The sequence below is a fragment of the Saccostrea cucullata genome, unplaced genomic scaffold (genome assembly GCF_032062105.1).
Source record: "Saccostrea cucullata isolate Sc308-1 unplaced genomic scaffold, CSIRO_AGI_Scuc_v1 ctg278, whole genome shotgun sequence".
NCBI lineage: Eukaryota > Metazoa > Mollusca > Bivalvia > Ostreida > Ostreidae > Saccostrea > Saccostrea cuccullata.
The window spans coordinates 50,624-62,500 of NW_026928887.1; the positions used below are offsets into that span (position 1 = coordinate 50,624).

An 11,877-nucleotide genomic window follows, 5' to 3' on the forward strand; every position below is an offset into this window, starting at 1 on the left:
AAAACTTTATAGTTCATGATACTGGATATGTAAAGTTATTCCGAAAAATGACCCCCCATGTTTTAACTTAGACCCCTTACGCAGTTATTGGCCCTTTCACCGTTAAGCTTGTTATCGCTACTCCTCAGAAACCGTAAACCGTAGAGATATAAAACCTACACCATTGTCTTCAACTAATTTAGGAGACTTTTCAATCTATTCATTGCAAGAGTTTTCTTTGACCCCTTCAATGAGTAACTGCCCCTGAAAGTTTATAAATTTTACAAAAAATTAAAAATTTTCAAAACGAAAAGTCGTAGAGACATGAAACCAACTGCATAACATTCAATGACCTTTTGCCTTCAAATTCATTTAAAGGTCAAAGGTCAAGGTCATTCCAAATATGAGAAATAAATTTCTCTTAATAGCTCTTTTGTCCTTAAACATATACGATCTATCTTATGTCTTTAATATGTACTTTTGAAACTCTTTAGAAGATATAAATCTTGGCCCCTAAGATTGACCCTTTTAAAAGTTGTTGCCCCTTGTGCTAAAAACCCTTGTTATCGCTACTCCTCTGAAAACGTAAACCGTAAAGGTATGAAACCTTCACCAATGGCTTTGCCTAATTATGGGGACTCTTCAATCTATTCATTGCGAAAGCATTCGGTGACCCCTTCAATGAGTTATTGCCCCTGAAACTTTTTGAATATTACAAATAATTAAAAATTTTCAAAACGACAAGTCGTAGAGACATGGGACCAACTGCATATGATTTATTGACCTTTGACCTTCAAATTCATGTAAAGGTCAAAGGTCAAGGTCATTCCAAAAATGGAAAATTTAACCATTTTTATATCTCTTTTGTCTTTCAACATATACTAAATTTCTATGCATCATTAATATGTACTTTTAAAACTGTTTCAAAGAATTCACTCTTGTCCCCTAATATTAACCCTTTTAAAAGTTATTGCCCCTTGTGCGAAAAACCTTGTTATCGCTACTCCTCCGAAACCATAGACTATAGAGACACCAAACCTTCACTAATATCCTAAGGGTCTTTAGGCCTAACTTCACTGTATAAGTGCAAATGGATCTGATGACCCCTTATATCAGTTATTGCCCTTTAAGTTCTTTGTACTTACTATTAAACCTTATAACTTGAAAACTATAAGTCATAGAAGCATGGGGACAACTGCATTGTGACCATTGACCTTTGACCTTAAATATTTTTTCAAGGTCAAAGGTCAAGGTCATTCATTTTTTTTATTTTATTTTTTTCGATGCTTTAAGAGAGTTTTGGTTTCTTTTTCATGGAATTTAATTTTTAGGAGTCAGATATAAAACAAATTTAAAATTCAAAGAAGGTGGAAAGACCTCTTATTGTTCTGTGAACAATAAGTCTCCTAGTTTTTTTTATTGTGGTTGTCTTAGTCGTGTCATGTTATGAAATATTTGCCTATAATTATTATAAATTCTGGTTTTCAAACTGAGTATTGCCTTTCCAGCTGCCCTGACAACCTACCATGTTCATGTGATTACTGGTAAAGAGTTTGGATCTGGTACAAATGCCAATGTATTCATCAAACTCTATGGTGACAAAGACCAAACAGGTTTGTTGCAAGCTATGCAGAAAAAATTTCAATATTAAAGCATTATGATTTGAGGATATTCAGTTAGTAAAAAAAATATATCATAATGTTACATTTTCAGTGAAAATTAAAATCCTTGGTTCGCCTCTTGTCTCATAACACTGGTTCCTTAAACTACAACGTTTTAAAATGAAGCAAAATTGATAGACTTACATGTGTGAATTTTCAGACAAGATTCCTCTGAAGTCCTCTCTGACGCATTCTGACAAGTTTGAGGCAGGACATGATGATGAGTTTGTGTTAGAAGTTGTCAACATTGGAGAACTTAAAAAAATTATGTAAGTAGTATAACTTCCAAGATTTAATGTATGTTGTACTTGAATTAGCATGTGGAGAATTCCTTGAATGTATACAAAATATAGCCGTTCTGGAAAATGAGTGAGGATGTAGAAGGATGGGGAATTAAAATATGTTATAGAAAATAATTTAAAAAGCTTCATTGGTAATTAAGTGAAAAAGGAAATTAAATCTCTGAAAAGATGGATTTTTTTGGAGGGGAGAGGGGATCCATTGACATTTATTTTTATAACCACTAATTATTCAATACAACAATTTCTTGGACCAGGAAGATTTGCTTTGTTCCACGCATGAGTCTGCAGATTGATGCATCATTTTTAAGAACCTTGGGTCCCAAATAATATTACTGGGTCTGGTACACAGAGAATGAGAATTCTATCAGACATACACACCTGCACATATCATAGTTGCATGTATAAATACCTGAAGGCACATATTTAAAATATTTTGCGATTGTAGATTTTGCGGATTTTGTCCTATCCGCAAAATTCTGCAAAAATTGGACAACCGCAGAAAATACCTGTTATACAGTAGTTGTGTATGAAATATAACTATTATACTTTTCACTTCAGTATTAGTCATGATGACTCAGGTTTCCGCTCAGATTGGTTCCTGGACAAAGTCGTCATTGATTGTCCATCTCTTGGGAAGTCCTGGACCTTCCCCTGTAACAGGTGGCTGGCTAAAGGAAAAGATGACGGGAAAATCGAACGAGAACTGTTTCCTCAGGACCTGGAAACAGAGGAATATATCCCATGTAAGTCTTTATTTATATAAAACTCAAACAATGTTACAGTTACCAAGTTTATTATATACAAAACACATATTGGATCATGAGGACATCCCATGTAAGTCTATATTATTACATGTACTGTTGTCTCATGTCAAAATTACTGTAGATTCCTAAATACATGCGTGGAATTAATTATCGTAAAATTTCGCAAGAAGCACCACATGCGAAATAAAATTACTCGCCTTTATTTTTATGGTGCTGAAGTCTATGTAAAATCTCTTGACCGACCTTCTATTCGTGAATTAATTATTATTCTCGCAATTTGATGTTGAGGAGCCCATTCACGATAAGTACTCGCGAAAAATAAGGAATTTACAGTACTCTTCATAAATTGATTTACAATGAATTTTTGATAGATGAATATTTTATGTTTTTTTTTAATTTCAAGATTTCAAGAAATATTTTTGAATTAATGTTTTAACCATATTCAGAAAGTTAATGAATAATGTATTTAACTTTTAAATTTTTTTCCCTATGTTTTAGGTATCCCATATGAAATTAAAACATTCACCAGTGACAAGTCAGGGGCTGATACTAGTGCTGATGTTTATGTTCAGCTGTTTGGTAAAGACATGCAGTGTACTCAACAGAAATCACTGTGTACCAAACAAGAGAGGGCTGGAAAGTTCAAAAAGGGTCAAGTGGACGTTTTTGTGGTTGAGGTATCAAGATTGAATAAACTAAATATATTTATTGTTTTAAGAAAAGGTTAAACAACTTGCAAGTTTTGAATTCTTCTCCTTCTTCTTTTTTAAATGATCTAAATGAGCAAATTCTCTTTATAAATTGAACTTTAATATAATTATAAATGTTTGCAGCTGGAAGATGTAGGGGAGATAACCAAGTTACGTATTGGCCATGACAATGCTGGTCTGTTTGCTGGTTGGCACCTGGAGAAAGTGGAAGTTAGAACACTGAACGATTCTTCTGGCAAGGTAATTCAAGAGTAGCTTAAGCAGAAATATCAGTGTAGGAAAAAAGTATATTGCTGTAACTGGTTTTGACTTGATGTGAAGGCATGCAAATTCTGAACATGTGTCATAGGATGACACAACATAAAGAAAATATATGAGGTTTCAAACTTCTCTTTTTAAAAAAAAAAAAGAAAAGATTTGTAAATAGTTAATCTTGTTTCCACCCATTCGATAACATCTGATTTGATTTTATAAAGGGATCTCGTCGGACACGCGTGACTCAGGTTTGTGGAAGCACCTGTTAGATTTTCTGTTCATACTCTGTACTTTCAGTTTTTACATCCCACAACATCATTATGATTCTGTTTTGAATCTGATAATTATTTTTTTATTGTCCTCTTCAGTTCACAAAGATAATGGTCTTACTGTACATCAACATCTATTTTTTAATCACAGCAAGACTTGCTGAATATTATATATCACTGAATGATAAATTTCTGTAATCTTTTGTATTCAAAAAAGGGCAATGAAGAAATCTAAATTAAAGGGTTATAAAATCTGCAGAGATTGGCCGACTTAATTATGTTGTCAAATATAGATGTTGGTTTACTATTAATATTAATTAACGTTGAACACTTAACTTTCCTGATTTTCTAACAAATATGGATTCTTTTTATACCAGACTATCTTCTTATTAGATCCACATATTCTTCTTATGTTCAGTACACCCCAATTAAACTGCTATATCTTTTACATGCCTTAAAATAATGAGTTGATCAATCAGTTAACATCTTATTAGTTTGCAAAATATGCACTTAGTAATTCCTCAACTACCAAAGCCTTCCAGAAGTAAGGAAACAAGGGTAAACTGTCTCTGGAGAGCTTAAAGGCTCTATTTGAATCAATTTATAAACTAGCTGTATATAAGAAGACCAAATTAAATTCTGAAAAAAAATTCTAATGATTTAAGAGTGACTTTTTACAAGGTACAAAATGTGAATTTGCTAAAACAAGATCAAGTAATTGTTTATAAATATGTTGCACAATAGGGATATGCCAGCATTGCTTCAGTACATGTTTTCTCTGAAGGATCTGAGAAAATTTTAATAAAATCAAATTAAGATAAATATTAGATATTTCAAGTTATATTGCTGTGTAATAATTCTATATTCTTGGACTTTTTCAGGGCTCTAAACTCTATGTCTTCCCCTGTAACCGATGGCTGGCTAGAGATGAAGACGACAAGGAAATCGTACGGGAATTGGTACCAGACAAAATCATCAAGGAAACAGTACGCAAGGACGGGGAAGTGGAAAAGAAAGAGGTCAAGGTCAAAAACAAACTTGAAGGTAAGGACTTTAGGAATTCAACTGAGGAGGTGTGTTTTCTCAAACAAGAAATTGAATGAAATTTCTCAGTATCAGACATGAAAGGTTGTAGACTGCAGTCATTGAAAGGCAATTTTTTTTGTCCAACATGATGTTTATACTTTTATTATACCTGTTTATCTATATGCACAATACCTGTACTTACTAGTTGCTAAAAACAGAGAAAACATGCAAGTTTTTGCACCATTGACATTTTAGTGAAGCAGTATACAGTTAACGTTCACACGGGAGATAAGTTCAGTGCTGGAACTGACGCCAATGTCTTCATTAACATTTATGGAGAGCTTGGAAACACAGGAGAAAGGAAGCTAGCCAATTCTGAAACTCACATGGACAAGTTTGAGAGAAACCATGTAAGTACTAACTATACGTAGGTATTTTTAGTTTCTGCAGCTTAAAATTTCCTGTTTACATGTACTTATAATTTGATGTTTGGCAAATTAAAGATTAAAAGTACTAATATACGTGATAGTTTTTACTGATTTATGTTATGTAGATTAATATATGTATCTAAAAAAATGTGTAATTAATACAACTTTATTTTTATTTAGACTGATGTATTCAAGTTAGAGGCAGCAGACTTAGGTAAAATCTACAGAATAAAGATTTGGCATGACAATAAAAACATCAATCCCTCATGGTACCTTGATTATGTGGAGGTGATAGATACAGCCGACAAAAACAAATCCTACATGTTCCACTGTGAGCGATGGCTCTCAAAATCAAAGGACGACTGCAAGACAGAGAGGTCACTATATGTCAAGGTGAGGTCAAAGGTCAAGGACATTTGATAAAAGTTGTATCAAATATTTTAAATACAAACAAGTAAATTAAACTTCCTTAGATTTAGCTAGGATACAGATATTCATATTCCATATCAATGATAAAAGTGTATGGAACTGAGATGTAAGATGCTCACACTTTAATTAGTGGCTCTGGGGGTTTCCTCAATCTCAACTGACATATTTAGCTAGAGTGTATACAGCTGTGTACAGATACTCCGGTCTTCCCTGTAGGGTTATGATGGTGAGATGGGATCTAGTACTGGTACATTGAGGTCCACTAGATTTGGGGGGTCAGTCGCCAGTTTGGAGTCCAGCGGTGACCTCTTCTCCAAGAGCCCCAGAGTCAAACGCAAGCAGCTGATGCAGGAAGAGGAAATGGACAATATGTCTAGACTGGAACGTAAGTTATAATCACCAAAGTTAATTAGTTACTGTTTTAATTAAGAAATAAACAACGTTATTCAGTGAACATGGCGTTATGAATAGCAATTGCTCTGCTGGCATATTCCATGATGCGCGCTAGCGCATCATGGAAAATATGCCAGCATGTATATGCTATTGCTATTCATAACGCCATGTTCACTGAATAATCGTTGTTTATTACTTATATTTGCATTCTTTGATTTTTTTCAAGAATATCAGAGGAAATCCTGACTTACATAAGGTTGCAGCTTCTTGTCTTCAGTAAAGAAAAACATACGGCTTTAAAATCAGTAAACCTGATTAATACTCCTTTTTCCATAATAAATCACAAACATATTTATAAAGTATTTCCCTCTCAAACACAGTTATCTGGATACAAGCAGCGCCGTCATCACATTTTTGTTTTGATGCAGTTGTGACGTCATCGATCGACGTTAGTAAAACACTCTGACAAAAATCAATAATTTAACACTATGATTAAAAATGAGAATGCTTTTATAATGATTATTACTCCAGAATGCTTTTCCATATTTTTTTTTTAGTTTTTCTATTTACTTTTAATAGCTGAAATCATTCTTGAAATAGATATACTAGTTAAAGAAATTTTCTCTTTCTGAATGTTATTACCCAAGTGTGAAGAGTTATCGTTCTTTGATCAAATATGCATGATACTAAAAATAAAAATATGGCAGTTCTCTACATTTTTTAAAGAGTTTTATTATACAATTAAATACATTGACCAAAATTGAATTTTTAAAGATATAATTCAGCAATTTTAAGTATTCTGAATTTCCTTTTTTTCAAAAAATAGTATTAGAAACTTATTTTTATTCCTCTTATGAAACATTTCATATATATACTTCTCAACACTATTTATAAGTGTAGTGGAGATTGTGCTACACGAGTGAGATAGAGCAATTGCATTCATAGTAGATGCAATTGCGTCTATAGTCCTATGAACGCAGGTGTTAACTACATGTTCATAGTGGAAGAGAGCAGTGGGTATGCAAATATAACCTTTTCTTTACATTTAAAATATTTTCCACTTAGATTAATTTTCAGTTTTTCCTGTTGTTACACTTGAATCGCTTTACCATGATCATATTGCTGTTATATTTTCAGAAATCCCATACAGTGTAAAGATCTGGACGGGAGAGGGTGAAGACAATGGTACAGATGCCAATGTATGGATAGTTATCTATGGAATAAAGAAATTACACACAGGAACTCAGTTCCTGGAGTTCGCTCAGACTGGGGACAAATTTGACCCTGGTTCTGTAAAGACTTTCTCATTTGATGCTCCAGATGTCAACGAAGTCAAGAAAATTAAAGTAAGTTTTAAAGGATTTAAAAAGAAATCTATTGTAACATAAGTATATAGAAATGAGAAATGACTTGTACTAATAAGTAGCGTAAAAAAAATGACAAAGATAGCTATAACAGATATATTTCATGCTGTTTGGATTTATTATACCTTTTTAAGATTATTTTTTTCATCTGCAGAGCTTTAGTTTTGTGTATACATTTATAACCTTTGACAGCTTGGTCATGATGGTACCTCCCCTGGCAGTGGGTGGTTTGTGAAGCAGGTCAGTATAGACATGCCCACCAAGGGAAAGAACTTCCTTTTCAGCTGCGGACAGTGGCTGGCCCGGGACAGGAGCGATGGTAAAACGGAGAGGACGTTTAGTCTGGACGAGGGGCTGAGTACCATTACATCCTACAGACCAAGTGAGTATTGATTGAAAAGTTGTTATTAATAAATACAAACTACAATATATATACAGAGTAATAGCAATAGTGTAGATCTAATTCTGAGTTTATTGTGACCAATAAAACTTTTAAAATTGACATGCACTAGTTGTTGTGTAACCTAGCTAATCCTCTTTTTAGTGCTTTACATTAACTACAGAGTTTGCAATGTACCAGACAGTATAAATGTAAAAATGAGCACTTTGTATATTTATTAATTGTTGAAGTAGGGTAAAACTTTTTGTCGGGAAGTTGCAATATTGCTAACAAATCTAATTTTTTCAATAACAGAGGTGACGTATGAGTGTACAGTGTTGACAGGGGATGTAGAGAACGCTGGAACAGACATGAAGATCATGCTCTCAGCCTCCGGGGACAAAGGAACCACAACTCCTGTAGAGCTGGAAAAAGCCTCGGACAGATTCGAAAGAGCAAGGGAAGACAACCTCAGGGTAGGAAGACATTCTCTGTATTAATATCAGTGAACATAAGTAATGAACAATGATATTTAATGCATCATAAAGTTTTTTTTTGTGGACACAAAGTTTGTATTTTATTTATCTAGCTTGAGTTAGAAGATGTTGGTTCCCTGAAGAAAATCCGTGTGGAGACGTCAGCCAGCGGAAGCCGACAGAGCTGGTACTTAGAGAGGGTATGTATACATACATGTAGAGTGGTTCTTGATCTATTTTACAAATGTTGTGTTACATGCACTGTTAACTGATATCCACTCAGGACAGTGGGCAAAGACAGGATTTATTCCTCTATAGCTGAATCTGTTTCCAGGGAGAATATAGAATAATGCCATCAAGTTGTACATTAAGATTTCACATCAATTAACATGAGTTTAATTCTAATACATCTGACTATAAGTACTTTCTGTTTTAGATTGACTTGTTCAACACAGCAACGGGGGTGAAGTACAGATTCGAGTGTAATCAGTGGTTTGGTAAAAAGAGTGAAGACAAGAAATACTGGAGAGACATCCCAGCCATGAAACGAGGCAAAGAAGTCATCTCCCGTAAGTCATATCACTATGTGCTATGATATTGCTCCCCCTTTATCTATATTTTGTTATAAATTTCCACACTCTTCAGTACATATATACATGTACAATGATTTTTTTCTCTAGGAACAACATACAAGATTTCTGTAAAAACTTCCAATGTGCCTGGAGCTGGCACTGATGCCAATGTTTACGTCATTTTGTTCGGATCTAATGGTGACACAGGAGAGCTCCACTTGAAGAAGTCCGAGACAAACAAGAGTCCATTTGAGAATGACCAACTGGATGTGTTTACCTTTAATGATATGCTCAGTATAGGAGAGATGTCCAAGTGTCGTGTGTGGCATGACAATAAAGGTAGGTCATGGTATTCCTAAGTCAATTGAAAAATGACTTTTTATTGTACAGTATTCTTAGTTAAATGAAAGCAAACTTTCTCTCTCCTTTCATTGTGATTATACTATGCCCTTACTAAATGTCAGTCAATGAATCTATGGTACAGGTAGTCATCACTTATATTTCTGGTGTACAAATGTAATATGTGTTATTAATCCTGTCAAACTTTTCAAGAATTTTTCCCATGACTAATTTTGTGTTTCCTTACTATTAAGAAACCCTGGGTAACTATAGTCATTGTGTGGAGGCTGGAACTTAGCTTTTTATTTTCATCTTTATTTTATATATGTTGTAGGCAGTGCAATCATGTAGTACACAATATGTAGTTAAAATTCTGTGCATCATAAAAAGTCACATAAGATATACTCAGCATCAGAAAATAATTTGAGATGATTAACTTCATGGCTGTTTAGTATTTGACCTTTTTAAAATGAATTCATTATGTAGATCCCATGAATATTAGTAGCAACTATTTTTTGCAATAAATGAAGCTTTTTATTGTGTTATATATGTAGAGCTAGATTCCTATGAATATTTTTTTTCCATTATGGGAAAAGGAATTTATTTTTGCTTTTCCAGTATACAGCTGCTAAAGTTAGATTTGCTTTGCTATATAATCTATGAGAAATATTTTACAATTTGCTAATTTTGATGACTCTGGACCTTGATGTGCTCATGTGAATAAAAAAAAAAACGTGTATGTTTTAATAATAAAAAAAAACCCTTATATAGTAATGAAGGAAGATGAATATATATTGACATATTATGCATCTATGTGTCTCTGTGTGGAGACTTGCATGTAAATAACAGTCATCATTATATATAAACAATTTGTCATATATCCTGTAGGTTTTGGTGCAGCCTGGCATTTAGACTTTATAGAAGCAGAGGACATGTCTACACGGAAGAAGTACACATTCCACTGTGGAAGATGGCTGTCTAAAAAGGAAGATGATAAACAGATAGTCAGGGAACTGACCTGTGCTGCACGACCCTTAACCCCAGGGTCACAGGATGAAACAGGTAATTGTCATAAACTTTGATTTTATGATCTTTTCTGTCAATAAGTTTGTAGATAATTAAAGTAAACTTAACCAAGTTTTAGCTTGCTAGAATGGAAAATCTTGAGTTCATGTTTGAAGGGATCTGTATTTCTAAATCAGTCCTTTTGATGACTTGTAAATCAAAATAAAACATGTTCATATTTTGAGGAATTCAGGCATTAAAAATGAAATTCTTTTTAATGAATTGTAAATTACTTGCATGTATGTCTACAAGCATTGTATTGAAGTCTGGAAGTTAAGGATTATCAAAGGAAACACTGGTTGATTTGTGTAAAACTCACTCATGCTAATTTATTTATCTGTTAATTGTAGTTTATGAAATTGAGGTGAAAACTGCTGACAAAGACAAGGCCAGCACAGTACACAATGGCTGGCTGATCATCAAAGGCAAAAAAGGAGAGACAAAAATGAAAATGAAGAACAGTGCTCGAGACAAAATACTCAGAAGGTATAGTGTCTCAGTTACAATCTGTGTGTTAGTTTGTATTTATTTAATTCATTGATAACTTGATTTACAGAGTTTCAATTATGAGTAATTATATCAGCATAAATAAAAACAGTCAGTTAACCTGTAATGAGAATAATTATATGTACGTGTATATTTTTTACATTTTTGTATATATATGTATTACAGAAACTTCTGAATGATTGTTTACAATTGACACAACTTCTTCTTACAAAGGAGGCATACATGTACATTTTTTGCGTTTTGATTTTGACAGAGGTGACACAAACACCTTCAGCCACAGCTGTAAGAATCTGGGTAAAATCCAGCAGGTGACGGTCGGGGCGTACGAACGAGAGGACAAACCTCTACAGGACCTGGAAGGGAAGGACGCCATGTGGTACTGCTACCAGGTGGCCATCACGGACACCAGCACGGGGGACAAGTACCTGTTCCCCTGTAAGGACTGGATTCAGATAGGGCCCTCCCCCTTCAAGAGGAACATGGGCAAAGAACTGGAGCTGAAGGACGTAGAACAGAGCCAGGTGTCTGTTGTCAGAAGTAAGTAGATCGAGTGGAGCTTGTAATGCAGTGTTTTTAAAATCATCAGGAAAATCAAGGTCTAATCAAGTAATTTAAAAAATAAAAGCCATCTACCATGCAATTAATTTTATATGATTCAAAAATGTAGCATTTTGTGCTCTCTTTTGCACTCTGCATGTTTTTTTTTTGTTTTTTGTTTTTAACTTTAACAGGTATTTATTGAATATTACCCTAACTGTATTATTTCTTTTGCACAGGTCTTGCTTCAGTGAAATACCAGATAATTGTGTACACTGGTGATGTGTTTGGTGCAGGAACCAATGCGAATGTCTACATTACAATATACGGAGCTAACGGAGATTCCGGGAAACGTCCCTTGGAACAAAGCTGGAGGGATCTGTTCGAGCGCAACCAGATAGACAAATTTGAGATTGAATGCT

The 11,877-nt window shown here is 34.0% G+C and overlaps 1 protein-coding gene across 2 annotated transcripts in view; it reads left to right on the top strand.

The window, feature by feature from the left end:
* LOC134279041 (lipoxygenase homology domain-containing protein 1-like) overlaps positions 1–11,877 on the top strand; it is a 31,827-nt gene that overhangs the window by 19,465 nt on the left and 485 nt on the right. For both annotated transcript variants that reach the window (XM_062761380.1, XM_062761381.1), the window contains 19 exons: positions 1,488–1,592; positions 1,801–1,909; positions 2,501–2,685; positions 3,205–3,383; positions 3,540–3,656; positions 4,822–4,984; positions 5,222–5,376; positions 5,575–5,787; positions 6,040–6,208; positions 7,354–7,562; positions 7,773–7,962; positions 8,275–8,435; positions 8,549–8,635; positions 8,872–9,004; positions 9,116–9,346; positions 10,235–10,408; positions 10,762–10,897; positions 11,172–11,455; positions 11,695–11,877. The exon at positions 11,695–11,877 is cut by the window's right edge and continues 9 nt beyond it. In XM_062761380.1, coding sequence (XP_062617364.1) covers positions 1,488–1,592; positions 1,801–1,909; positions 2,501–2,685; positions 3,205–3,383; positions 3,540–3,656; positions 4,822–4,984; positions 5,222–5,376; positions 5,575–5,787; positions 6,040–6,208; positions 7,354–7,562; positions 7,773–7,962; positions 8,275–8,435; positions 8,549–8,635; positions 8,872–9,004; positions 9,116–9,346; positions 10,235–10,408; positions 10,762–10,897; positions 11,172–11,455; positions 11,695–11,877 — 3,183 coding nt within the window. The remainder of the gene's footprint in view (positions 1–1,487; positions 1,593–1,800; positions 1,910–2,500; positions 2,686–3,204; positions 3,384–3,539; positions 3,657–4,821; positions 4,985–5,221; positions 5,377–5,574; positions 5,788–6,039; positions 6,209–7,353; positions 7,563–7,772; positions 7,963–8,274; positions 8,436–8,548; positions 8,636–8,871; positions 9,005–9,115; positions 9,347–10,234; positions 10,409–10,761; positions 10,898–11,171; positions 11,456–11,694) is intronic.